General features: G+C 46.8%; 1 protein-coding gene across 7 annotated transcripts in view; it reads right to left on the bottom strand.

Moving 5' to 3' along the window:
• The window catches only part of FRMD4A (FERM domain containing 4A), a 566526-nt gene that overhangs the window by 61860 nt on the left and 476786 nt on the right, over window positions 1–27880 (bottom strand). For all 7 annotated transcript variants that reach the window (XM_081046121.1, XM_081046123.1, XM_081046122.1 and 4 more), the window contains one exon: window positions 3719–3795. In XM_081046121.1, coding sequence (XP_080902247.1) covers window positions 3719–3795 — 77 coding nt within the window. The remainder of the gene's footprint in view (window positions 1–3718; window positions 3796–27880) is intronic.

Genomic DNA, 27880 nt, shown 5'->3' with positions numbered 1-27880 from the left:
TGATCGTGTTCTCATTGAAGTATACTTTATTAGATAGGCAGATTATGCAAGTGAAATGTTAGAACATGTGTTTTCATGTGTGTGTCAAGGTGATGGGACAGTGGGTGGGGTATCTGATGTGTACGTCAGAAGAAAATGTGTGTTCTCAAGATTAAGATAATCTAATTTGGAAAAAATTTAGGGTAGTCAGGACTTCTAAATAATCACTTTTTTTTCCACGGCACCTTTGCCCTTGAAGAAAATTTAAAGTTGCTGTCATCGCCTTCCCTTGAGGCCTAAAGATTTAACAGTGGTCTTCAGACCCACTTCTAAGGAGAAATTCAAATCTGGTGATTAGCAGTATGAATTTAGGCAGGGTATTTCTTCTGTTGGTTAAAACAAAAGAGAAAATGCCAGCACACAAAAGGGTACCTGGTTGAAAATAATGGAAAAGGAGCCAGTGAGGGAAGAAGGAGGAAACCCTCACACGTTTCTGCAGATTGAAGAAAGAAACTGTGATCTAAACTTCCATTTTGGCTTCTAGAGCAATGGCTGCTTCTAGGAGTAGATACATTTTTTGTTTCTCCCGAGGAAAGTAACTTGAAATGTATTTTAGTGAAAGTAGTGAGATCTGTATCAGGCTGGGCGCTTCTCTTTTCCAGGTAAGGTGCCAGAAGAAGAGCGAAGAGGCTTCCAGGTCTGGGTGGTTGCAGGTTATCCCCAGGGGCACCTAAACCAGACACTGCCCCATTCTCCTGCCCCATTATTAATTTATCTCTTCCGCACATCTTTCCCTTCAGGCTCTTCCCACCCCATCCACTTTTCTGCTTTGCCCAAATCTTAGAAACTGTTTTCCAGGCCTACAGAACTGCATTGGCAATGGGGGGTTAGGGTGCACGTACAAGAGAACAAATCCCATGGCATCTTCTGTGATTCCACCCATGCTCATCCACTCAGGAAGCACCCTCTGCCCTGAGTGACTCCCCTGTCCCTGCCGTGTCCCATGCATGACACCTACATGCCATGATTCTGTCCTGTGCTTGTATTACTTCAGTTCTGCCTCCCTTCCTAGATTGGGGGAGGGGCTGACCTCGGAAACATCCCCACATCCCGTCTGTTAGATTTGTCTTCACTGCTCCAAATAAACAAGGCCACAGCAAATAGGTCGCCTCACTGAATGTAAGGAGCGCCAGGAGGCCGTGAAGACTACGCACTGCCTTGTGAGGCTGAAGAAAAGGCTTCTAGCTTTGTCCCTGCCACTAACCGGAAGCAATTCCCTTTGCCTGCCTCAGCGTATTTGGAAAAGGTGTCTTTAAAGCTGTAGTCGATGTGCGTTTCCACCTCTGACATCAGAAGCGACCCCGCCCTGGCCTCTCCTAGCCTCCTGTCCCTCCCTGCTTGCCTCTAGGCTAACAGAGGCTATTTTCCTCCAGGGAACATGGCCCCCCCACCCCCTCTGTGCTCAGGCTGCTTCCGGCTCCTCACTTTCTCTTCTCTCTTCCGCCCAATTGACTGACATCTTTGTCCTCCTGAGGGCCCATCTTGAGCTTTGCTGGTCACCCTTCGAGGTTCAACTGAGATTTCTCCTGCTCAGGAAGCCTCTCCTGACCAGCGTGGCTTCCGGTGACCTTCGGCATTTATGGCCTGTGCCACCTGGCACTTCGTGCCTGCCGACTGTGCATAGATCAGCAGTAAGGCACGTGAGCTTTAGAGTCAGACTCCCTGGGTTCGAATCCTGCTTCTACCACTGACTAGCTAGCTGTAACCTAGAGCAGGCCACGTCTTTCCTCTGTGCATCAGTTTCCCACATATAGAACAGGAGCACTAGAGTACCCACTTCCTGGGTTCCTAGAGGACCCAGTGAGGTAATGTGAGCAGTGTTGAGAACAGTGCCTGCACTCGGTGAATAGGTTCCTTCTTCTGCCTGTCTCCCCAGATGCGCTACAAGTTCTTTACGGGCAGTGGACCCTGTCTCCATGTGCCCAAACACAGACGCTGCCCAACAACTATGAGGTCGATCACTTTTGTGTAATAGACGAAAAGCCCCTGTAATAGTAACGTGTGAGGTTTGGACCTTTCCTATATCCCTGGGCATTGGGTGAGCAAAGAGAAGGGAATTTACACACAGAGAGACACCCATGCGAGCGTTTGTCCAATGCACCTGAGTTAGCCGAATTCCCAACAGAGCACAGGCATGAAAAGTCCGTCTCATCCTCATCCTTGGCCCCTTAGACTCTCCTATCTCTAGTTTTCATTCTGTCCAGCATCCCTTTGCTGCACCTGAGCCACTGTGGCGACATTTATTTCGCTCTCTTTACATGAGTTTCCCCTCCTCCCATGCTCCTGAAACTCTGGTCGGGTACAGTTCACCTGGACAAGTAACGGTGCCTTTCTTCCTGGCTGGACTGTGATTTTCGGTGTCTCTCCCTCCCCTCCTCGCCCTGCACAAGTGGGTCCCTACTCACAGGAGGCTGGGTCTGGGGACTGTGAGACCCCTCACAGGCTCCTGAGAAAAGCTGGAGAAGCCCTGCTTCTGCTCAGTGCTACCGTGTGTCTTCACCTGACTGCTGGGACATGGCACTAAAATGTTCTCTGCTTGCACGTCCCATCCAGTAGTGACGGTGGGGCGTGGGGTGAGCTCTTCCCCTCCCCAGAGGGGCTGTTTCATGCAGATTACACGGCAGTCGGCAGTCCTAAGGGTTATCACCGGCTGCAGGGACATACCACACATAAGCCTTAGCCTGGGTCTCGAGTCCTCAGCTCTCCGAGAGGCACGGCAGCTTGTTCCTAAGCGCCCAGAGGCCATGTGGAGGGGGGCCGTGCCAACTCCTCACTCCCAGGCCGGGGCGGGGGACCAATGGCTCCTAAAATCCATGTTTGCTCCTCTATAGACTCTGATCTTCCCTGTCTTCCCAGGACTGCCTTCTCGCTGTAAATCCGTTTTTGGACTTAATCAAAAGCGATTGACTCTTAGGTGTCAGGACTGTTTTCAGGGAATTTTGCTGCTGTTTCTGGGCTGCCTAAACTCCAGGGCCACCAGCAGACAAAGAGAGGAAAAGCAGCCGGTGCACACTGCCCCCAGAACCTTCCACGCAGGGCTTGCTGCACTGCAAACGGGGACCCTATTTTTTGGCAACTGACTTGGAACACCGATTTTTACACAGTGCTGCCTGGGATACGGTGCGAGGTGGAGAGGAAAAGAACTGCATTCCTCTCACGTCCACCCCCAAGGCTAACACCTAACACTACAGCTCACAGAACCAAGCAGTTTAGCTCAACTGTTTCACGTGCAAGTCACTTTGGGGGCAGACTGTCCGACCTGACACATTTTCAGAAGCTCTGAGGAGCCATCCTTCAGACTCTCCGCTGGCAAAGAAAGGACGCAGCCCGCTGCCCAGTTAAATTTGGTGTTGGTGACGAAGAGCTACAGACCTTCCCTTAAATGCCCCGGCATGTAAAGACAGCTCCACACATCTGAGCAAGTAACACGTGTAGGCAGACACGATGATTGTGGAATCGCTAACTACACACACACACACACACACTTGAACCCACCACATCTATCAACATACACAGAACAAAACAAAGCTTTACTGTCTGATTTAACCTCTATTCTCGATGACCACCCATTCTCTCCCTGCCAAAATGAACAGCAACAATGACAGCACAAAAATAGGAATATAAGTAATATGCCGGGCGGGCCGTGCAATCCCAGAAGAAAAGGACTTTCCTAGCTTACCTGCGTGGGTCATGAACTTCCACAGAAAACTTCTTTTCTCTGAAATACAGGTTTTCCAACTGTCTCCACTGGAATATCTGGACAGAAAACAATGCAGTTTAAATTCAGGGGTGGCTGGTTCACGGCCCCGTCCTCTCTTTACTGCTGAACTCGTACAGCTGGTAGTTTCCTTATCAAAGCAAAGATCGCATAGTTGTTTGCGCCTCCTCTGGCTCTTAACACACACACACACACACACACACACACACACACACACACACACACTCACACTCACGCTGCTCTCCAGTTCAAAACCCGGCAACGTGGGTGTGGATTTTCCTGCAGGTTTTTCTGAACAGGAACAAAACCAGTTCTTTTCAAGTTGTTGCCAGCTGCTTTGCCTTTGTTGAGTTCTCCTAGACAGTTCCCAGCTCTGCAGACGTTTCCCTCCAAGGGGAGGGGAGAGCGGGGAGAGCAGCAGCGAGAAGGCGGGCTGGCGGGAGGGAGCCAAGGAGCGAGAGCCGAGCAGTAGCCTTCTGCGAGGAGGGCTGCCTGGGGCTTCCTCCCTCCAGTGCTGAAATGGGGAGGCGCTCGAATTCCCAGCCTCCCACCGGGACTCCACTTCCTGCCCACTAATGTGTGAGCTCTCCGACTCACCCTGGTGCTCTAGCAGCTCAGGAAGCTTCCTCCCCTAGGGCGGGGGCTGCCTTGACCTTATTTCGGGGTAGGCAACTCAAGATAACAATATGAGCCTGTCAAGCCCGGGCTTCTTTCTGCAGCACAAAGAACGCCAAGGGTCCTGCTGCAGCCACAACGGACTCGTGCAGGGAGGGTGAGAAAGGGTATTAAGGCAGTTCTGAAATGGGGGCAGTAAGGAGGGTTTCTGATGGCCCCCTCCTCAGGCCCTGGTGGGCATGCCTTCTTCCTAGAGTTAGTTAGAACCCCTTAACTAAGAAGCTGATTGAGTGACTGGGAGTAATTAAGGCTGCAGCACTGCTCTGGGAGGGGGCTGCCTTTCCTAACCCTCTGGGAGATGTCAAAAGAGGTTCAAGTTATGTACACATTATTTATATTTATACTCGATGCATACTGCGTCCCTTCTGTATATTTAGAATTTGAGTTTATTTTTGCTCAGAGACGGGTACAGCAGGAACCCTGCCCTTTTCCCCCATCCCGGAGTGGCTGACCCCTTCCAGGGTCTTGCCAGGGGCATATACTTTTCAGTTTCTTCCGAGACCCAGAATCCTCTCATCTGGGGCTCCTGTCTCTCTCTGACCTGCTCAAGGTCTCCCCTCCTCAAACACGTGATGCCAGTTTTTCCCCAGTCCCATCAGCCCCACCCTCCCAGGCCCAGGACACTGCTAGTCAGGGCTTGGTCAGAGGACTCCACCCTTTTGTCAAAGGGGCTGGAATAAAAAACGGTTTCTAGAGTGGCTGCATTCTTTTCTCCTCATAACCTGCTTGGCAGAATTTTATGCTTATTTGTCTTGCATCATCAGGTCGAGAACCTCTGTCCTCCAGTATTACAGAGCCACCTCCTTGGCCCACAGCTCCAAGTCCCCGTCACTCTGAAGCCAAGGGAAAATGTCATTTTTTTTCCCCCTTTAGGGGTAATTCCAAGTGGGTGAAAAGAAGGTTCAAGGAAAGCAAGTGACCCAAAGCCCTGCACTGGCTCAGACAGCTTTGTGTCAGGTCACAGACGAAATGCCATCTGAGGAGAGCCGGCATGACTCAAATGACAGGTCGGCGTCTCATCTCCCAGCTGATGCTCTGCTGTAGTAAATCCCTCCATGAAAACACCCAGAATTCCTCTCCTACCCCAGGTTGTTAGATATTTATAGACGTTCCACCTGGACTTACAGACAGCCCAGCAACGGAAAGCACCAGAACCATCGGATCCTGACACCAACCTTATAACCTGGACATTGCCCGCATACAGACTAAAGTGGCCAGGCACAGTCTCCGCAGCCTGCACGCATCTGTTTGAATCCAGGCTCATCTACATCCAAGTTGTATGTCAGCCCTTAGGCAAATGACAGCACTTCTTTTAGCCTCAGTTTTCCCATCTGTAAAATGGTAAGAAACGGCCCCTTCTGGGTATATCTCAGCAGCAACAGATGCTCAGCACAGCATGGAAACAAAGTAAGTGCTCAATGAACTTAGACCTTATCATGAGCCCCGTTTGTTCTGACTTCTCCCAAATCCTGGCAAATAAAAGCGTACCAAATTTATCCTTTTCTTAAATTTCCTAACTCAAGCCCTGACTTTGGGGTTTAAGAAAATACAATTTGATTATTTGCGGACTAGAAATCTCTAAGGAAGTGTACAGAATTATTCCCTGGCCCTCTCTCTTGTCCCTTTCCTCTGAAGAAAAGGGTGGATGGAAGGCAGTCCCTCAGGGACCCCCTGCCACTGTGTCACACCCACCTCAGCCAGGACCACTTCATGGGCATGTGACCTGACCGTCCCGTGCTCAGGTTTAGCACTCTGCTGTCACCATCTTGAAATTCTGAATAAGTCTAGTTGGAGGGGCCCTGCATTTTCATTTTGCTCTGGGGCCAAAATCTATGTCCCCGGTCTCCATCTTTGGTCTCGGTTGATGCTGGTGCCGCAGGCAGGACTTGGGGTAAGGTGCCCACCCTGTGTCTGCTGGGCAGACCTCCAGGAGCTTTCTCCTCTCCAGCAGGAGGAAAGTAAACCTGGTGTGAGCATGCTTGCAAACAGCTCTCTTGGGCCTTTCTTTCGGAGCCCCATCCGGCCTGGTGAATAACCCCTGAGTCAATGCTCAGAGGGGTTAGTTCCCTGGCAGCTCCTCCCTCCCACAATCCTTGCAAAACAGAACACAAATGGGGACTTCCCTTAAAGTGCTCTTCATGCTGTTGGGGTGGAGAGCCTCACCTCTACCAACGGGCCCAAACTGGGCCATCTTGCTCTGCTGTGGGCCTTCCATGCACCCTCCCGCTGCCACCCAGGCTCTTGCCTGGGCACGGCACCCTGGCTCCAGCCTTTCCTGAGGATGACATATGGCCTGTAGACATCTTCTAACAGGTGGCAGAGCTGTGGTTTCCCTTGTGTTTGCTGGAAGCAGGCTTCAAAAATTGTTTTTCACAAATGAAATACTGGGAAGGGAGGGTGGGAATGAGGTGACTGGGGGACAGTTTTTCAGGACAGAATGGCATTGGGACATTTGCAGGGTCCCAGGAACCGAAGAAGAGGTGTACATGTGGGCACGCTAGCCTGATCCTTCCTCTCCATTTGGGGAGAGGAGCGTAGGTGGGAAAGGTTAGGCAGCAGGTCTGTGAAATCAGTGGATGGGACTGTTGGCTCCCAGTGTGGTCACCCCTTGCTATAAATGCACTGTCTCTTCATGGAGGGCTGCATGTTTCTAACCCCCAGGCCTCTGTGCCCCAAAGCTCAGAGGCCCTAGCTGCTAAAGCCTCCACTGAAGCTGGCAGCATAAAAACAAGCAAATAAACAGAAGACGTTTGACCTTGCTTCCGCTTTGTAAATAGGCTACACAGGGCTCTGATGTGCTGGTTTGGGGGCAGCTGCTGACACTCAGTGTCACTGCAGGAGAGCCTTCCTTGCCCAGTGCAGCATCATAACCCTGCCACCAGTAAAGATGTCCTCTGTGTACCTTGGGACTATAAAGACCCACCAGACACACATGACAATCACTGTGATTGGACTGGTTCCCCCAGGATTCAGTATAACTCCTATGGCCAATTATGCCATGGAGCTAATTAGAAGCTTAAACACATGGTCTATCAGTAATCAAAGGATTTATTAATTAATGCCTATTAAATCAAGGCCTCTCTAGTACACTTCATCTGGGAATCTTTAGAAGCTCTACAAATGTCCCTTCTTTGATCTTTCTGCATCCCCAAGAAGAATGAGTGGGAAATTTTCTTCTTGGGGAAAACAAGGCCCAGAGAAACTAGGGGACACCGCCTGAGGCCACACAGAAAGTCAGTGACGGAACCAGAAATAGGAGTCAAGGGCACCTGGCCCATTACTCTAACCTCTAACTATGTTCCTTTCCACACGGGCCCACCAATTAGTGGGAAGAGCTCTTACTCACTAATGGCTGGTTAACTTTATGACTGGAATGATTTTTACAAATGAGCAACAGTGTGACTGTAAGTAGGAAGTATAAAACCAAATCTTTGCAGTCCTATATTGTGGTTTTTCTTCCCCTTTATGCTGTAAATGTTAAATATTCTTTCTTTCTCTTCTTAGAGATCTGGATTCCTCTGGTGGTCTCCACAGAGACATCTCAGTATTCAGTAGCTTTCAATCTAGGACTAACAAACAACAGAAACCATGATGAAGAACAACCTGAATAATCTGGGCTTTGAAAAAGAAAATAATTTGGGCTTGCACTGCAAACAAGTGTCGAGAAACTGTCCGAAGTGGTTTCAGTGAGACGGTGTCTATTACCATCAGTGGGACCAGGGCTGGTAAGAGATGTGGATTCATAGTTTCTGACCTTGACTTGTGATTCCCAAGGGATCACGGATCCTCTATTTCCCCTTTTGGGGCCTCGATATCCTAACGTATAAAATAAGAGATGGGAAATGTTTATTCAGAGAGCGAACAAGAGTGGCTAATAAATATCACTTTTGAGCCCTGAGTAAGACAGACTACATGTAAACACTTAATGGACAGGACCTGGTTACTGGATCCTATTAGCTGGTCTGTTGGATTCCCACATCCTGTGTGCGGCTGAACGTCGGAGCAGGAAAGGGCTAATGTCCCCCCACCCGGTTCTGAGTGGGTGAAGGCACAGCATGGACAGATGAAGAGGCCTTGACTCCATGAGACTTCCTCTTGACAAATGTTTACTGAGTGCCGGACAGCATGTGGGTGGTGGGCGAGCTCTCAGAATCATGTGGAAATAAAGGCTTGAGAGGAAGCTCACTCTAGTGGCTCTGATTCTTGACGACAACTTCAGGGAGCCTTGTCTTCCGCCTATCCCTGAGGCTGAGTCACCAAGCCTCTTAATGACCTCTCTCTGAGTAACTTCCTGCTTCTCCTAGAGGAGCCATTATACAGAACTCCAGCAGCCATCTGGTCCAGCCTCCTCCTTCCGCAGATAAAGGAAGCTCAGCGGAGAGAGGTAAAGGGACTGGCAGAGTTTCAATAACTAACTGGTGTTGGGACACACTCTTGTGACTTCTGTCTTGGGTTCTTTCTAACACACCAGGAAGATCTGATGATGAGCGAGAACCGAGTTGTTTCAAGCTGATGGTTAAGTAAATGATCACTCCTTCAGAGGCCTTTGGCAGTCTACATGATGCTGAATGCTTTCCAGATACCAGCAAGGAATTGTCTTACAAGAATTAGACTCGTGACCAGGAATAGCCTCTGAGCTCAGAACGAAACATACAAACTAAAACATTTACTTCTTCATTTCACTTCTGCTCTGTTCACTTTCTAGAAGCCGGGCTGTCACTCACTAATCTCTAGGTATATGTATAACTTCAGCAACTAAAAATGAGTTGCCATACATCTTGAGGGCTACAGGACAAAAGGAATTGTTGCTGAACCCCAACTAGATAGTTTAGTTAAAATGTTAGTGTGCCACAGAAATTCCAGCCTGTGCATTCAGAGAATATTATCAAGTGAGCCCTGATGAGGTTCTGCTTTTATGGGACAATCAATTCTAGAGAACAACAGAAGCAAGTACATGTTTTTTAGTGGGTTAACACCATATGTCAGTGATTATATCAGTTGCATAGGCATTCAATATATTTTTCTTTATGCTTAAAGAAGAGAGCAGCAAAGCCCTGAGGTTTTTGATATTTAATCCCATCCCCTTTCCAACCATTCCAGTGGGGTGTACTCTGTACAGGCCTATGCTACCAGGAAAATGAAGGACATGATGTCTAATGCATATTTATATTTGTAAAGAGCTTGCACTCTAGTTGCAAAGCTCTTTAAAAATATAAATAAGCATTACACAAAGTAGACGGTATTCATGATATAGTAATGAACGTCATCATGCAGTTTACAATCATCTATAGTTAACTGAAGAAGACACAAAGAAATGGAAAGATATTTTGTGCACATGGATTGAAAGAATTACATCATTAAAATGCCCAGATGACCTAAAGCAATCTTTAGATTCAATGCAATCACTATCAAAATCCCAATAGCATTTGCCACAGAAATAGAACAAAAAAAAATCCTAAAATTTGTATGGAATCACAAAAGACCCCAAAGAGCCAAAGCAATCCTGAGAAAAAAAGAACAAAGCCAGGGGCATCACACTCCCCAACTTCAAACTATACTACAAAGCTATAGAAATGAAAACCGTATTTTATTGATTGGCAGTAAAACAGACACACAGACCAATGGGACATACTGTGTTTCCCCGAAAATAAGACCTAGCTGGACAATCAGCTCTAATGCATCTTTTGGAGCAAAATTAATATAAGACAGCATTATATTACATTACATTACATTATGTTATATTATATTATAAGACCGGGTCTTATATTAATTTTTGTTCCAAAAGACGCATTAGAGCTGATTGCCCAGCTAGGTCTTATTTTGGGGGAAACATGGTAATTGAGAGCCCAGAAATAAACGCACACATATAGGGACAACTAATTCATGACAAAGGAACCAAGAACATACAACGGAGAAAGAAAAGTCTCTTCAATAAGTAGGGCTGGGAACCGGGACAGTCACATGCAAAAGAAACTGGACCACTACCTTACACGATACGCAAAAAATAACTCTAAATGGATTAAAGACTTGAATGCAAAACCTTAAACCATAAAATACAAAGAAGACAACACAGGCACTAACTGATTTGACTCCAACAGCAAGGAAACAAAAACAAAAATAAACAAATGGGACTACATCAAACTAAAAAGCTCCTGTACAACAACAACAACAAATAGACAACCTATCGAATGGGAGAAGATATTTTCAAGTCATATACCTGATAAGAAATTAACATCCAAAATATATAAAGAACTCATATAATTAAAAAAAATAAAAAAAACAACCTGATTAAAAAATGGGCGGAGGAACCTAATAGACATTTTCTCAGAGAAGACATAGAGATGGCCAACAGTCACCTGAAAAGATGTTCAACATCACTAATTATTAGGAAAATTCAAATCAAAACCACAATGAAATGTCACATCACACCTATTAGGACGGCTATTATCAAAAAGACAATAAGTGTTGTTGAGGATGTGGAGAAAAAGGGAACCCTTGTGCATTGTGGGTGGGAATGTAAATTAGTGCAGCAATCATGGAAAAGTTTATGGAGAGTCCTCAAAACAATTAAAAATACAATTACTTATGACTCAGCAATTCCATTTCTGGGTATTTATACAAAGAATACAAAACACTAATTCGAAAAGACAAATGTACCCCAATGTTCATTGCAGCATCATTTACAATAGTCAGGATATGGAAAAAGCCTAAGTGTCCATTGATGGATGAATGGGTAAAAAAGATGTGGTGTATATATGTGCGCGCGCGCACACACACACACACACACACACACACACACACACAACGGACTACTACTCAGCCTTCAAAAAGATGAAATCTTGCCATCTGTGACAACACGGATGGACCTTGAGGGTATTGTGCTAAGTGAAGTAAGTCAAGTGGAGAAGGACAAATACTGTATGACATCACACATATGTGGAATTAAAAAAAAACACAAACAAAAACCCAAAACAAACTCAAATGTAGACAACAAATGGGTAGTTATCAGAGGGGAAGCGGGTGGGGGAAGGGTGAAATGGGAAAAGGGGGCAAATGTATGGTGACGGATGGAAACCAGACGCTGGTTGCAAACATGCTGCGTACAGATGTCAATTTATAATGCTGTACACCTGAAACTTATGTTATAAACCAATGTAATCTCAAATAAAAAAGAAAAAAACAGAAAAAAGTCATCCATAGTTTCTGTATTAGGCTTTTACAACTGTAAGTTGCCGCACTCCCTTATTAAGCTACGTCTTTTGCTTCTGTCCCAGATAATCCTATTCATGACCATCACTTTTTCTCCACTGTTTCAGTTTCTCACTTTTAGGGGCGAGAATGCTGGCTTGGAAGTCAAGAGGGCTCAGTGACAGTCCTGATGTGTAAGTCCCTCAGCATCTCAGCTTTCTTTTCTGTACAAGGCGAGGTGTGTTGTGGGCATTCATACATCCTATGCATGGGTGTGAAGGTCAGCATTACAAATTCCCGGAATGTCACACTGCTTCTCTGTGCAATTTAAAAATAAAGTAGCTTGTTTTAAACGTTTCTACTTTTGGGAGACAAAACAGAATAACAGTACTGGTTAAAAGCATGGTTTTCAAAGCCACACTGTCTACCACTTAACTGGCTGCGTATCCTTGGCAATATAATTTGTGTCTTAGTTTCCTCACCTTTGAAATACTACTACTAACAAGAGTTTCATTTTCATAGGGCTGCCATATTAATGAATTAATACATAAAAAGTGCTTAAAATGATACCCAGTACAATTATTATTTAGTATTGCATTAACACTTAATAAATACTAGCTATTAGTATGCTCTTTCCCCTCTACCATTTACATGCCAATATTATTCTTAAAGTAAAAAATAAACTTCTGAATACTTTGAATATGTATCAGCCCAAAGTACAGGTTTGCGTCATTTTCTTTAAAAGATGGCTAATAGGGTACTATGGGCATTTTAAAATGTGTTTAACAGTGTTTTCTGTTAATTGGATTTTTTACAATGTAAGCATAAGCTCAACCCGGGTTCTCGTTGGAGCCATGTGACCTGGCGTTCACTCAATTGTCTTTGGGCTCATCAGTCCCAGTTCTTACCCAGCTAGTTCCTGGGTCCACTGCAATTCTGACTTGTGGCAGTTTTGACCATTTTCCTGCTTAGACTGCTCATCTTAAAACCTTCACCCCGAGAAGAAAGTACTCTATTGTAATACGGCTCAGTAGTACATGGAATGGGCTATACTGGGAACCAAATGAGGCCCTCCAACAGAGGCGAACTATGTTCCCAGATAATTCGCTTACAAAGTACGTATGAGTGTATCCTTCCTTACCTGCACCGAAAGAGCTCCTGGCATCGATTATCTCCTGAGAGGGCCACAACCCCAGCAAAGAAAACAATGGCTAATTTTTCTCCACAGCCAGACCTAATGGGAGCAAGATGTCCCCCTGGCCAGCTGCCTCCTCCTCATGGTCGGAGGACACAAGCTCTAAATTAATTCAGTTAATTCAATGACAGATGCCCAGAGCGCCAGGCCTTGACCCTTAGGTGGATGGGCTCTTTTTAACCCATCAAAACCCTTTTAGCTTTGGCCTGACGAGCCACTACTAGGGAAAACAGAGAAAAGGGGTCAGCAAGTACTTAGCAGGCCTAGAGAGAAACAGGCCATTTTTTTCTCCCCATTGGACTCAATTTCCTTTTCTTTTTCTCCCGGGAGAGCCTCTCTCTATATATATGATTTTCTTCTGTGTACTTTGGCTTTTCTCACAGAAAGACGTACCATAAACTTTGACAAATATAAAATCTTTAAAGAGAAGCTGAAAGTGGTTTTTTTTGTCTTATCCTCAGCCTCCTGATGTAATTTCCTCCCTCCTCAGAGTGGCCTCTGGGGCATGTATGAGGATTCTGTTCAACTGGAGAAGCCGGCCAGTCATCCCAGCATCTGGGTCTGGCTTTGGGTTTTCTAGCAGCGGGCACTGTGGCCCAACTGTCTGCAGCGTCCCCTCCCTCTGCTCCAGGCTGTCCTTTAAAAACAGGTCAAGGCTAATTGTACCTGCTGGCTTATGCCAATGGGAGGCTTCAAAGAAGGAATTAGTCTGAGGACCACTGGACACCTGAATTCTGACAGGCCGTTTCACCTGCAACGGCAAAAACCTACCTCTTTTTGGATTGCTGCAGGTTGTTTTTTGTTTGTTTGTTTGTTTTTAGGCTTTGTTTTTTTGTTTTTGTTTTGACTACTTTGGAGGGCAGACCTTGGGGAAAATTTGTGTTTTTCTCTTTTGGGGTGGGGAGTTGGCACTTTGACCACTGCCTCTTGTGCCTGGTAGCTCTGGCCAGAGATGTGGCATCGCATCTGATTCCACAGAAGACAGAGACAGGACGGAGAACAGGTTGGCCACTAGCTCCATGTGGAAACAAAGGTATGTACTCATTACTAAAACCTGTGTAATCAAGCTACAAAAAAAAAGGTTAAACTGACAATACCCTCTTATCTGTGTGACACAGAGTTAAAAGAAATGAGTAAGCCATCAAGGCTCTTTGGGAATGATTATTTAAGAGTGGCCTGTGTGCACTTTAAAACTCAGTGCTTCAAGAGTTGGCCCGTCTTGCCAGGGAGGATAAGGTCTCGAGACGTGGTTTCTGTGGGTACCAGGTGGAGGCAGAGATCTCAGGTGTGAGCTCCAGTCTCTCCTGGTTGGAAAGCGTCCCAGGAAGCTTGGAGGCTGAGCAGGCACTGGGCCAGGTGTTGGCAGCTTGCTTTTCAAGTCAGGCTGCCACTGAGAACACTTGTGGACTTGGTGACTGCTTTGCAATGGTGGCTGCAGCCAGCAGAGAGGGGAGCCCAGGGTCTGCCCCACTTCAGGCCTGACTTTCTACTGGAGGGTCCAACCCTCAGCTGGCTAGAGGCATGGAGAAGCCATCTCTGCAGCTGACTTCTCTCTCTGGATGCTTTTGCTGGAGCAATTTTGTATCTGCTCCATAACTTTTTCCTCCCAGAAAGAAGAGAGCCGAGGGCATGTTTTCCAGAGGTGAAGACTTCATTCTAGAATCTCTGTCTTTCCAGGAGGGCTGCTCCTATTTAAAGCTCTGCTTTTGATCCTGTTTGCCTCGAGGAATTATGAAGCAGGTAGGTCATCTTGGAGAACTAGGACTCTGGGGTGGGGGAAGAAAGCAAAGGAGGAAATGGATCCTTCTACTCAGCAGCCTGCCCTAAACCGCTTTCTTTCCACCAGGGCTGTTCTTAACCCATCACACTTCCCAGCCCCAACCTGGGCTGCTTCTCCCAGGTCTTCATGCACCCCTCTGCTAAAGCACTTATCATCCTGGGCTGCAACTGTCCTTGTTACTCAAATGTCTTCTTTACCAGACTAAGCTTCTGGAAAGTATTTTCCTGGCATTTGGCACAATGCCTGAGGCATATCAGGCACTCAATACTTATTTGTTGAGTTGAGTGAATAAATGAAGAGTTTTATGAGGTAGGTATTATGGCAACCAAAGTTCAGAGAGGTTAAATCACTTTCTCAAAGTCACACAGATGGTAAATGGTAGGAGCTGGTATTTGAACCCTTATCTGGTTGCTCACAATTCAGACAACTTCCACGATATTAGGAACCATCAGTGGTTGAACTTCAACATCTGGTTAAAAATACATTTCTAAACTGCAAGGGCTGTGGCAAGAGGCAAGTGGCCGGGAGGGCCAGTTCAAAAGTCCCAACCCTTCCTCCTTCTGGTCACTCTAACTGACCTACACTGGATTCCAAAGTAAAAGAGGGAAGTCTACGGTCTCAGGAGTTCATGGGCTCAAGCTGGAACCCTAGTCCTGAACTGGAGTGACTCATGCCACCTGGCTTGAGGCTCCCTGACAGGCCTGGCCTGGGGCAGGCTGGACCCTCCCTGAGTCCTCTAGCTCCATGTGCGGGCGCTGGAAAGGGAGGGCTGGTTTACACGGATACCTTTCTGGCTGTGCTAGGCTTTGGTGTCACACAGGTTCACACTTTCAGGAAGATCAGTTCAGCCTGGGTTTTCTCTTAGAATCATACTTATTGGAAAAAAAAATCTCACAGAACTAAGCATTGCATGGCTCAGCAGAAACAAGCTGAGATGTCCCAAGTCAAAGCGAAGGGGGTCACTGGATTCAACAAGCAGCGGTTCCCAGCCTAACATTTCCTGCTTCTAAAAAAGAAAAGGCGGCCAGATGAACGAGAATTGTTTGATGGTCCGCAGTCCACCCACTCGCTCTTGATGTCTAGTTACTGTTAGTTCTTTCAGATGTTTCACTCTCAGACCCTTCCTTATAGGGGCGATACTATTTATCCTTATATCTTGTATGAGGCCACGACACACACACACACTGAAGATGTCCTCAAAATTAGTGGTGGTCACAACACGTTGTTAGATATCCTGCCATACTGCTTTTATTCATTTAACAAGTATTTATTGAGTATCTACCACGTGTCAGGCACCAGGCGAGGCGGTGGGCATGCAGCAATGGGAAAACCAGACAAAAATCTCTGTATGTTTTTGTGAGGGGAGAGGTAGGCAAATAAGAAAACTACACAATAAGGAAGTCACAGCATAGTAGGTTCCTAGGACAAACATAAAGCAGGACAGGATAGGGGTTGCTATTGTTAACAAGAGGGTCAGGGAAAGCAGCACTGAAGTGACAGCTGAGTTGATATCAGAAGGGAGCTGGGGGCAAAGCCATGCAGCTGTGTGAGGGAGTAAGTGCAAAGATCCCAGACTGTGTGTGTGTGTGTGTGTGTGTGTGTGTGTGCAAGCGTGTGAGTTTGCATGCACATGCCCTATGTTATTGCAGAAAATGCTGAAGGAAACATCAGAGGACAGTGGGATATTAGTCAGCCATAAAAAGGATTGAAGTTCGGACAACATGGAGGAATCCTGACAACATCTGTCATGCAGGGTGTCAGCTCACGCTCCCCACATAAGAACGCAGGACATGGTGAGGCCAAAAGGGAACACCCACGGAGCCATAGGTAGGGGAGTCACACTCCTATATTCTCGCTGGTGCCTGGGTTGGGGACACAGGAAGCAGGAGCCACATGATGTGAAACCCGCCGTCCGCTTCTCTGCCAACCAACCTCACTTGCTAACTGCTTCCGCCCTTGCTAGCTCAGCCATGGCAGTTATATTAGTGGCCAATGGCTAACTGGTTACAGCTGATGACCATCTAATAACCGAGCCAGCACCTTTCCACATGAGGCCGAGAGCCTGGAAACCGCTCTCTGGGACATTATTCTAAGTGAAATAACCCAGACACAAAAAGCCACAGATTATGATTCCATTGATACGAAATGTCCAGAATAGACAAAGGCAAAGAATCAGGAAAATGGGTTTGTGGGTGCGTAGGGCTTGGGGAGGAACCCAGAATGACCAGGAGCTCCGTTTTGCCTTTCTGCTATTTTTGACTGGTAAATCCTAGTCTGGGTTAATCACGATTCATAAAATACTCTTTGGTAAAAACTCAGTAAAATGAATTGCTTAAAAGAAGCTGGCAGCCCAGGACAAAAACCCCCTACTCCCCAGGGATGCCCTTTCTTCATAAGAAGCCCCGCCCCCCGATTGACGCCCATCGAGAACACGCCCCCAAACTGTCAGGCAGTTCTCTAACCAGGCCCTCCTCCAGGATCTCCGTGGTGGTCTCTGCAGATGACAGCTGACCTACCCCAGCCTGACAGCTTTGGGCTGTCACAGTGGAGGCACCTCAGGGGGTCTCCTTCTCTCTGCTGTGTGACCCCACAGTCTTTCACAGGGTAGGCTGGTGAGAACTCTGGTCACTGACCCATTTTGTACGGCTTTTCAAACCCCACAGCTATAAGCATCAACTCGATGACATGATGATCTCCAGGTGTGCGCATGCACGCAGAGGACATTCACACAGCTGTGACTCCCAACGCTCATTGCAGGTAGGGCTGGGGTTTGTTTTCCAGGCAAACGTAAGGCCTGGAGAGAATGGCTTCCAGATCCCTCTGGCTCTCTGCCCTCCTAAAAGGTTGGAACAGAAACACTCCTCACAAGTAGGCTGAGTCTGATCTAGGGGGGTTTGTGGGGAGCCCAGGGGCTACATTCGATGCCAGTGTTTTCTGGAATGGTCGTTATGAATGCTGAGTAGGAGACTTGCAATCCCCCCCTCCCCCAGTAGCACTAGAAACACCTGTTGGCGATGCTGGAAAGACCTAGGTGGTTGGATGGTCTGCGATTTCACTAGAGGGGCTCTCTGGGGTGCCCCCAGTTGTTGGCTTAGCACAGCTTTGTCTGTGGGAACAGACATCACTGTAAAACCAGAGCCGCAGGATATGAAAATGGAAGTCCTGCCTGAGACTTTAAAATGGTCAATCTCCTTAAAGCAAGTAGTGAGCAAACCATCCGGTAGGAGAGGAAAAAAAAAGAAAGGCTGAGAGTTAGCTAGACAGCTCACCATGCTGGTGTGACAGGCCACCATGGGCCTTGGTTTTGCCTGTGACAGCTACGGTTGGTCTGAGGTGGTATAATTATCAACCAGCGCCCTTGTTCACTCTCAAAAGTGTCTTGGTTCGGGTATTAATACCCTATGGCCACAAAAAGACAAATACTACATAATGCCACTTACATGAGCTCCCGAGAGTAGTCAGATTCATAGGGATAGAAAGTAGAATGGTGGTTGCCAGGAGCTGGGGGCACGGAGGGAATGAGGAGTTGTTTAGTAGGGGTGGAATTTAAATTTTGCAACCTGAAAAAGTTCTGGAGATTGTTTGCACAACAATGTGACAGTACTTAATATTACTGAACCGAACACTTACAAATGGTTCGGACGGTAAATTTTGTTATGTGTATTTTATCACAATTAAAATTAAAAAAAAAAATTAAATCTTAGTTTCGATGACTCTAAAAACCCCTAACCCTCAACTGTGGTATAAAACAATTGGAAGGTAGAAACTGAGGGAGGATTTCCGAGGGAGAGATGTGCTGTGAGCCACCCCTCCCGGGAGGGGGACAGTGAAGGTTGCCTTCTGCAAAGCTCGTGAGAGGGTGCATTAGGATCATCTGGAGAGCTTGACAGGCATCTCCTGAAATTAAGGGACACCTACGACCGCTCAAGGAATCGAAATGATGAGGAGGGGGCTGGCGAGCTAGCTACTGTCAGATGGGCCGAAGGTTGACAGGTGGACGCAGCTGGGGGATGGGAGACAGTCTAACTTTAAATCAAGCTTGGGGCTTTGGTTGTTATTGGGACGGGGCACTCTCAATTTCTTAATAAAATTTCTTTTGCTACTTAAAGTGACTGTGTGACTTTCTATTACCTGGGAGTAAGCCAAAAAGTCACGGGACTGCCTGCATTTTTATCTAGGGAAGGGTCCATTTAAAAAAACCGTGTGAGATCAAAGGATTTCGTCTGTTGAGTCCCAGGTGGTCAATGTTCTATTCAGCCTAGCAAAGTTTTTGGTTTTTTAAGCCAGAAAAACCAACTGTGTTCTAAGTTACTTGGTTCATGCTTCCTTTGGAGTGGGCGGGGCTATTGGACGCTCTTTTGCAGAGCTCTGAGATCCAACAAGAATGTTTGGTTTTGATTTGCTTCTTCAAATTACATCCAAGGTCAGTGGGGGCTCCCTGAGTGGTGGGAATCTGTCTCTGCGAGTGATTTGGAAGCTAGTCGGTCTTGGGGGGCTGCTGGCCTGTGTGGCGGGTGTTTTTTTGCATGTGACAAATACCGAGTGTTGTGTTTAACCCCGACAATCCTCACAGTCCACGTGGCTGTGTACATGACCTTTTCAGGGCTGTCACTTGTGCGTGCACATCTAGGGACAAGTCTGAGGCCAGGCACCGCTGTGGGAAGTGGATGAGCTCTGGGAGACCCCAAACCCCACAAAAGGGACAGATGTGTCTGTCTGGGGAGGGCAGAAAAACGACTTCTAGTCATCTAATCAGATCTAACTCGGGCTTTGGCTACACTGAACAGTCAAAGATAGACCTACTTAAAGACTAGCATTTTCCTCCTTCTACCACTTTCTTCTGGGAACATGCTGCTTTCCGTTTTTCCTTTTATTCATTACTCCATTCTGGCTGTACAATGAGTTTGCCCCTCTGACTTGTTTCTAGTTTTAAGATTCCTGATCATCTGTATGAACAGCCTTGTCGATGAGGAAAGTGACTCGTCTTAAAGAAGTGGAGCTAGAACTGGGATGTCTCACTACCAGGCCAGATATCTTGCTACAACAGATAACAGGGTACCAGAGCCAGGGACAGGAACATAGCACCCAAAGAGTCATGCCGACCTGGAGATGGGATCTTCAGAGCACAGTGAACTGCTCTCTCAGAGGTACCTCCATACATATCATCCCAGGGGAGTTGTGGCCCTGCTTCTTCTCAAGGGGATGGTGATGTCCCTCGCCTTCCATACCTTTGCAGAGAAATTATTCTCACATCATTGCTTCCTCGAAGGGTTATCCACCTGGATGGGGCAATGCTTTTATTTTCTGCTCATAGCATCACCTTCTTCAAAGCATGGGTACTGTAGGGACAGGTTCAATAAGATTACCAGCATGCAAGTTGGTGTCCTTGGAGCCTTGGCTTACTCAGCATCGGGCTCTGAAACAGCCTTCACAGGGACCTGTGGGCACTGAGACCGTAGGTTCTCAGATCCGATGACCAAAAAAAAAAATCCATGCTCTTCACAAAGGGACATTGTTTGCTCTCAGTGGCACTCCCGCCTCCCACTATGAAAGTCTGTAATGATATTAGCTATGTCAAGGGCAAAAGCACTTTAATTGTGGCCAACAGGAAACTCTTTGAGATATAAACGTATGCAAGAGGGAGAAAATTAGACTATTTCTGGTGTCTTAGAGTCTCCATTTCATAGACATAAAAAGAGAGGCACAGAGAGGTTGAACAAGTTGTTTATCACACCTTTTTTTAAATATACTGGAAGTGAGTTAAGAGCATCAAAATTCCTCTTTGGTTGAGATTTTGGGATTTATTTTGGGCCTTTGAGTACCCATGGAGGCCACTGGCTTACAAAACGTCTTTAGGTTTTGAAGGTGTAACTGCTCTAGGAAGGGATTTGATTTTAGCTCAGACTAAAACATCTTCCAACAGTAAAAGAACAAAGTAAAATCACATAGAAAGTTCCTTGTTACCTGTCTGTAGAGCAGTGGTCCTCACACTTTCCAGTCTGGGTCTGACTCAACGTGAGGAATAGTGAGGCCCATCCATCCTCCGACTTTCTGAGTCTGTAACTCTCGGGTGGGGACTTGGAGTGTTTATTTCTAACATGTTCCCAGGTGACGTAGATGCTGCTGATCCAAGGGCCACATGTTGAGAACCACTGCTGTGAAAGCTTCTGTGCTGTACTGACCAGCCCTTCCCTTCAGGATTGAAGGATTTATTCTCTCTCCAGGAACTGCCACCTCGCCCAAGGTCAAGACCCTTTCTCTCTGGTCCCCTGCATCTAATGACTGGTTGATTAGATTGGGGTAAGGCTCAGCCCCCAGCCTCACAGCGATGGCTCTGAGGGTCATTCCAGCTTCAGCGGTTAATCCAAGATTTCATTACAGCTCAGCCTCTGTCTCTCATTCTGGCCCTGCCTTCCTTCATTTTCCTCACTGGAGTTAATCCCACAGCACTTCCCAATATACTTCCTCAGTGTGAATCCATCTCAGACTCTGCTTCTCAGGGAGCCCGGTGTGTTACGCTCTGAGAAGCAGAGTCACTTAAATGTCACCTCCTCGGAGAGGCCACTCCTGACCATCCACCGCCCTCCCACACTTCCTCACTGATTTTTTGTCTTCGTAGAATGGAACATTCTGACACTATACATTATAGATGTACTTGACGTTATCATCTTCCCCACTAGACTCAGCTCTGGGAGGGCAGGGACTTGTCTCTTTTGCTCACTGTCACAACTGCAGGGCCTAGCACCAGGCATGGAACATGACAGGCCCTCGATAATTCTCATATGGGACTTGCATTGGAGAGGCTTTCATTTTCAGCACCCTCTACTGAAGGTCTAAAGCTCTAGCTCGTGGCTAGCAGAGAACTGCGATTCTCGTATGGGAGGAGAGATTGGGATTCGTTGTCCAGAGAGAAAGGATTCAGCCACACCTAACACTGGTGTTTTGGGAAAGGCAGGTCTAGTATTGATGTTTTGAGAAGGGCATCTCAATTTTCTTAGAACACAATTGTTTTTCCCCCCGTTTCTTTCTTGAAGAGTTAAGATGGCAGACTCTCTATGCCATTCATCCCCGACCCGAGTATCCCTCCACAGGGGACCTTCTCCTCAGCTGTGAGGCAGCCCCCTGCCCCACCCCCCCATGACCCATGGTAGGGACCTGTCACCCACAGGCACTGAACCATTCCAGTCCACTCAGCACCGCAGTGAGATCTGAAGGACTGATAGGGGGCAATTGGAGGAGGAGGCCCTTTGATCCAACCCTGTGAAAGAGCAAAGGCTGCAAAATCCTAAGAATGCTAAACGCATTAAGTGGAGTTTTTCCTTCCCGGGGGGGTGCACAGGGTGTGCTTTCCAAGGGGAATACAGATAACGGAATGAGGGAGGCACACACCCAGGACCAGCCAAGGCAGAGGGCTCAGCAGCCCCCAAATAAGTCAAGTGCATCCAAACAGAAGCTGAAAACGAAGTCAGCAGTGCACTTACTGGAGTGCTTAGCACACTGAATAATTTAGCAGGCGGGCTCCACTGGGAGTCAGTTCACAGTTAATGGAATATTTCCTGTAAATATTATTTTCTCTTCCTGTCTCATCATCTCAGACAGTTCAAAAATCTTTACTAATCTGAGGAGGTGACAGTAATGCATCAATTCCCTTAGCTAATGCCCCCGCTTCCGAAATACTCTTAGGAACCAGAGGAAGCCACACTGTCTGCTCCAGGACTGGGGCACACCACTTACTCTGGTTCCTTCTTCTAATGTCTCAAAGGGGACCCCACAGTACTCCTAATTGTGCATCTAAGTGTACATAAAAGCGCCCCTAATTGCACATGAAATAAATAAGTAAATGCCGTCTGCTGAATATGTAACAAGGACCGGCATTGCCATTCTTCCCCAGAGGAGAAATTTCATTAAATATGGGCTGGTGAGTGGGCTGCAACCATAAACGATGATTTGCAGATATTGACTATTTCTTCCAGGGAGGTTTTTTTCCTTGGAGTTGATGTTTCACACTATTTGTGCTCTAATGCTCACAACATCAGACAAAGGATGCAGAAGGGGTCTTTATTCTAACTCGCTTGGCGCCACGCTGAGAAAGCATTTCTGTCGTAATTTATAATTGTTTCTCATGATTAGGTGGCTGGTCTGTTTGAAGTGTGCCAACTACAGGATACAATAGAGAAGGCAGCTCAGCTTAACACCGGTGGGGAGTTGAATCTCGAGTGTGGGAGAGGCTAACTTCTCAACACTTTTGGTCTTGGTGCTGCAAAATGGGGCCGATTGTCCCAGAGAGCACAGCTTTTGGACTTTCTCAGGCTTTGACCTAAGAAATGCAAGTCCTCCTTTAAAAGAAGGAGCCCTTTGTGACAGATTCCATCCAGCCTTATTTACCTCTGCCCCACGTGATCCCAGTGCTGTAAGAGTTAATAAACAATGCCTCTTCAATATATATCACTGAGTTTTCATTTAAATGTTCTCAGGGAAGAGAAACGAAGTCCTGCTTGTACCAGCACAATTGTCTGAAAGCGATGGGACAGCCGATTGGAGCCATGTCACCACTGGTGGTCACTTTATGCCGCTGGCATTTTTTTCTTTTTTTGATGGCTTGGGTCTCATTGCTTAGCCATAAATGTAAACTAAGATGAAGCTCGAGATTGATGTCAAGTGCTCAAATGCCAATCTGACAATGTTTCGTTATTCCCTGAAACCAACAGGATGGTAACTTGTAAAATAAAGGACCTCTTTCTTACGCAGCACCCCAATTCTGCACGCGCATACACATGCTAACGTGGGATGTGGCAGCTACGAGAAAGTAGGGTAAAATAATCTATGCAGTTGCAAGATTCTTTTTGGTTTTGGACCTCTGTGACCCTCCTTCCATTTCTGTCAGCATTGCTAAACCAAGACAGTTACACACATAGATACTGCCAATCCCGTACTCTGATGCCACACCCAAAACTGTGCAGAGAAACTATCAAACCATAACTGTAGGACAGGAGGGAAGCACACTGAGACCAGCAGAAGGGAATGTTTCAAAGTATTGTACAGTGTTTTAGCACAAACACGAGTGGAGAAGTGGGGAGGCAGGCCTGAATGAGAAGGACAAATCACTGGGTGATAGAAATGGAAGGATTTACTGAGAGTCGATGGGGGGGATATTCAGAACCTTCTATGGAATTCTGCAACCTATCCTCAGATACTATTTCAGGTTCTGCCTGATCTTTTTAAAAGAACTCATATATCCAAGCAAAGTCCAGTATTCTGGGGCATGTGGATGTACTGTAGTCCTACTTGCTGATTTTTAGGGCTTTTGGGGTGCTATTCTCCACATGTAGTTTTAAAACTTCTGAAGTTGATCTTGAGCGTCTGCAAGTACACAAAAGCCAAAATGCTGTCTTTGGGTGGCCCCACGTGTCTGAATGTTCCTGACACGTGTGCCCGAGGGCAGAGAGGCTTCCCCCCCCCCCCCGCCCCCGACAAACATCAGCAGCTTGCATTTGGGCTACATTTTTGCAATGCTAGGAGCCCATGGAAAGGACCAAAATGTTCCCTCCATTCTACCTGTGAGGCACCCTACGTTCCCTAAAACCACCAAGGCTTCAGAGTGAGGATTAAGCAATTTAGGGTAGACTCTGCGACAAGAACAGCAAACTGCACCCCAACCAGATAATCTGGAACAAGCCATCGTCCTGCCCACTTCTGCACAGCAATCAGTCACCCATTTTTGTTTTGTTTTTGGTGGACCATATGGAAACACTTGTGTGGATTCCCCCGGGAGGCTGCTGAGCTCCCTGGCAGGCTCACGGTTTGCTGACACTATTAGAGCTGTACACAGCAGGGTGCCTTGAGGCCCTCCAGGGGCAAGGGAGCAGGCCCACCCCAGCCACTGCCTCTACTTGAATATTGGCTCTTAGTCTCATGGCACCACATGACACAGCTGCAGTAACTGGGTCAGAGTGTGAGGAAGGACCTCTGCCTGGGCTGGAGGAGCAGCTGTTGCTGCAGACGGGCCTCCAGGTGCCCAGAACTGGGCTCCACTCCAGGTTTCCTGAGCTTTGCTAGGGGCTCAGCACGGAGAGCTCTGCCTGGCCCGAGTAAGAGGGTGTGGCGCCACCTGCAGGGCCATCCGTCAGTGGGGACAAGTCCAGCCATGAGCCTGTGCCTCAGGACACCCCAGCTCTCTGTGTGCAGAGGCACTGCCAGACACACCTGTGGAGCCTGGCTGACCCTCCCCGAGTGTGAGTGCGGAAAGGAAACACAGATGGCTGGCTGGTAGTCAACTCCCGGGGCATGTCCGAATTGATTGAGAGGCTTTCCCAACGTGCAGTGGCCAGGTGAGAGGTGGGGTGCGTGGGACTGGGGGAGACTGTGGCACCTGCACATTCAAACAGTTTCATGTGAGCTTCTGATTTTCAGCTGAGATTAAGCATTACTGGCTTGGAGCACTGACAACAGACTTCGACCGTGCATCTCTTCAGAGTCACAGCTCTGGAGCCAGGGAGTTCAATCTTTGCATTCAGAGGCTCACAGGTGCCTTACACAAAACAAAGCCGGTCTTTTTGTGACGGTGATGAGGGTGGGTATGAGAAAAAGGAACAGGCACCCTGCCTAGTCCTTCTTACAGCTGCGACTTCTTACCTATGGCTGTTTAGACTCAGGTTTTGCCTTTGGGCCCCATCCCAGGTCTTAGCAGAGGTGGGTACCCCCAAAGCTAATGAAACTTAGACTTCTCTTCCCCTGACAGGGGAAATCACTGGGTGATAAAAATGGAAGAGAGTCGATGGGGGGATATTCAGAACCTTCTATGGAATTCTGCAACCTATCCTCAGATACTATTTCGGGTTCTGCCTGATCTTTTTAAAGGAACTCATATTTCAAAGGCCTGTTCTTAATTTCATACTCAGATTGTCCATCCATTTCTTAAAGAGAGCTCCCCAAATTATCTGAGGTCTTGGGCCCACACAACTGGGCCTGCCTCTGTGTCTCACGGGAAAGTCATGGGAGGAACCTCAAATCTACTGGCGGCTACTGGGAGTTTTCCCCATGTGCTGAGGGCCTCTCCCTATCCGCTCTCTGTTCAGTCTCTGGTTCAGTTATGCTTTAGAAATTCTCAGTACTCTTACACACCCAACTGTCTGCTTGTCAAGCCACCTGGATGTCCCACGAAGCCTCACATCTGTATGTCCTAAACTGAACTTATCTCCCGTTCTCTCGTGTCCCGTGATTTGTCTGATCAAGAGGCCTGGGAGTCATTCAAGATTCCCCTCCGGCGCGGCCAACCTCTCCCCCACATACCTGGTAGGTCCTATCTACCTCCTAAACACCTCGCTCCACTTCCCCTTCTCCTTCCCTATGACTGACAGCCAACGCCAAGCCCCCACCAGTGCAGCCTACACCACAGCAATAAGGTCCTAGTGTGCAAATCTCGCCCGCATTCCTTCATCCCACCTCCACACAGCTGCCGGACAATGCTTCTGCGACAATGAAAATCTGATGTGGACACTGCCCTGCTTCAAAGATGAAATCCTCTTAGCAAAGCCTTCGGGGCTCCTGGCGGCTGGAGCCTCATCAGCCTCCTCTCCAGCAGCCCTCCCCTCCCCCCACTTTCCAGCGCTGGCAGCGCCATGTTTCCTCATCATGCCACGTGGTCTCAACCTGTATGTCTCCCCACCCCATCCGTCCATCTGCAAAATCTCATCCACCCTTTCAGACCCAGCTCCCCACTTTGTTGCTTGTGAAGACTTGTCTCTCTTCTTTGAACCCAGTTGATGACTCTGGCCATTAATTCACCCCCAATCTCCACACAGACTTCTGTTATATCAGTGATCCTAAGTGGCCTCACTTGGGATCACTGATATAATTATCACGCAGCTCTCTCCCCGATAGCCTGGGCAGGCCTTGAAAATATGATGTGTGTCTTAAGTATCTCAGCGCCCTGCAGTCTGCTTGGCACATAACAGTTATGCAATAAACATTTTAAAATGGAATGAATGAATGAATCAATCAATCAATCCATCAATCAACAGTCACTCTGATGGCTTGATTGTCCCTCAATTGTCAGTAGACTTGAGGATCCTAACTATTTCTTCAGAGGCCACAGAAGCATAAGTTACTGTAAGTTACTGTCACTTTGAGTAGAGCCAATACCCTAAATAAATATACAGACCTTTGAACACTTTTGAATGTTAAATGACCTGGATAAGTTCCACAAATGATAAGTTCCACAAATTCTTATTCAATGGCTGATTATTCATACCTTTGGCTTCCTACTTCTTCTCTTGAAACCTGTTTTAGAATCTTAAGGGACTCTAAATTTATCAAGTTACAATTTACTTACAATTTATGGAGGCCTTGAAATGTGTCACGCCCTGCTTTTTACATATATCAAGTATTATTTTGTTACCTCTTCAATCTTCATTAGTACCTCAATTAGAGAAATAAGGCAAGCTTAAACCTATTAATAAATTAAACTGAACACACATGAATATTCGTTAGCACGTCTTTCGCAGTGCTCCAAGGGAGATAATTCAACCACTGAATTTTAATGAACTTAGCTGTGGACCTCAAATGTCAACGTTGGTCTTGGCTTTCCACCAGAGTGGGCCATCAAGAGTTGGATATATTGTAACTAGGATTTTGCTACAGGATCCAGAAGTAATCTTGGCTCTTGCAAGCAGAAAACGGTCAGGCAGGTTGAGAATAGAGGATAGTTGGTGTAAAAAGAAGGGATTGAAGACAGAACTTGAGAAGAAAAAGCATAGACACAAAGGCCACGTGGGAATGAGGCAGAGGGGAAGAAGTTTAGACCCCAAAGCCGAGAAAAACAAAGAGGGTAAAATAAAAACTCAGGGTCCAATTCATGTCTTGAAGCATGTACATGGAAACTGGGGAGTTTGGGAGAGAGAGCCACAAAATAATATGTCCTGAACAGCCAGGTTCCTGCTGAATTGTTCCCATGGATGAAATCCTTTATATCATTTGCTCAGGCTCTTTTTTCAGAACTTAATTGGCTTACTGATGAATTTAGTAAAAATCCTCTCCAACATAGGGTCATTTTTTTCCTATGAATTTAATAAAGAAGCTGGCTAAAGGACAGATATTAACCGGATAGATGAGGAGGATAAGCTCAGATATGTAGTATGGATTTGAATCCTGTTCGTGGATAAAGGAACTTGGAGAACAATCTGGAATGACATAATGGACCAGTATTGCTTTCTCTCTCCTAAAGCAAGTGTGGTTTTGATACACTTTTAATATGTATTTCAGGGTTTGAATAGCATACTGTCTTCTC

This window comes from Rhinolophus hipposideros (genome assembly GCF_964194185.1).
Source record: "Rhinolophus hipposideros genome assembly, chromosome: 1".
Lineage (NCBI taxonomy): Eukaryota > Metazoa > Chordata > Mammalia > Chiroptera > Rhinolophidae > Rhinolophus > Rhinolophus hipposideros.
The sequence above is the reverse complement of the archived record's forward strand: the minus strand, read 5'-3'. Positions and strand labels throughout refer to the sequence as shown.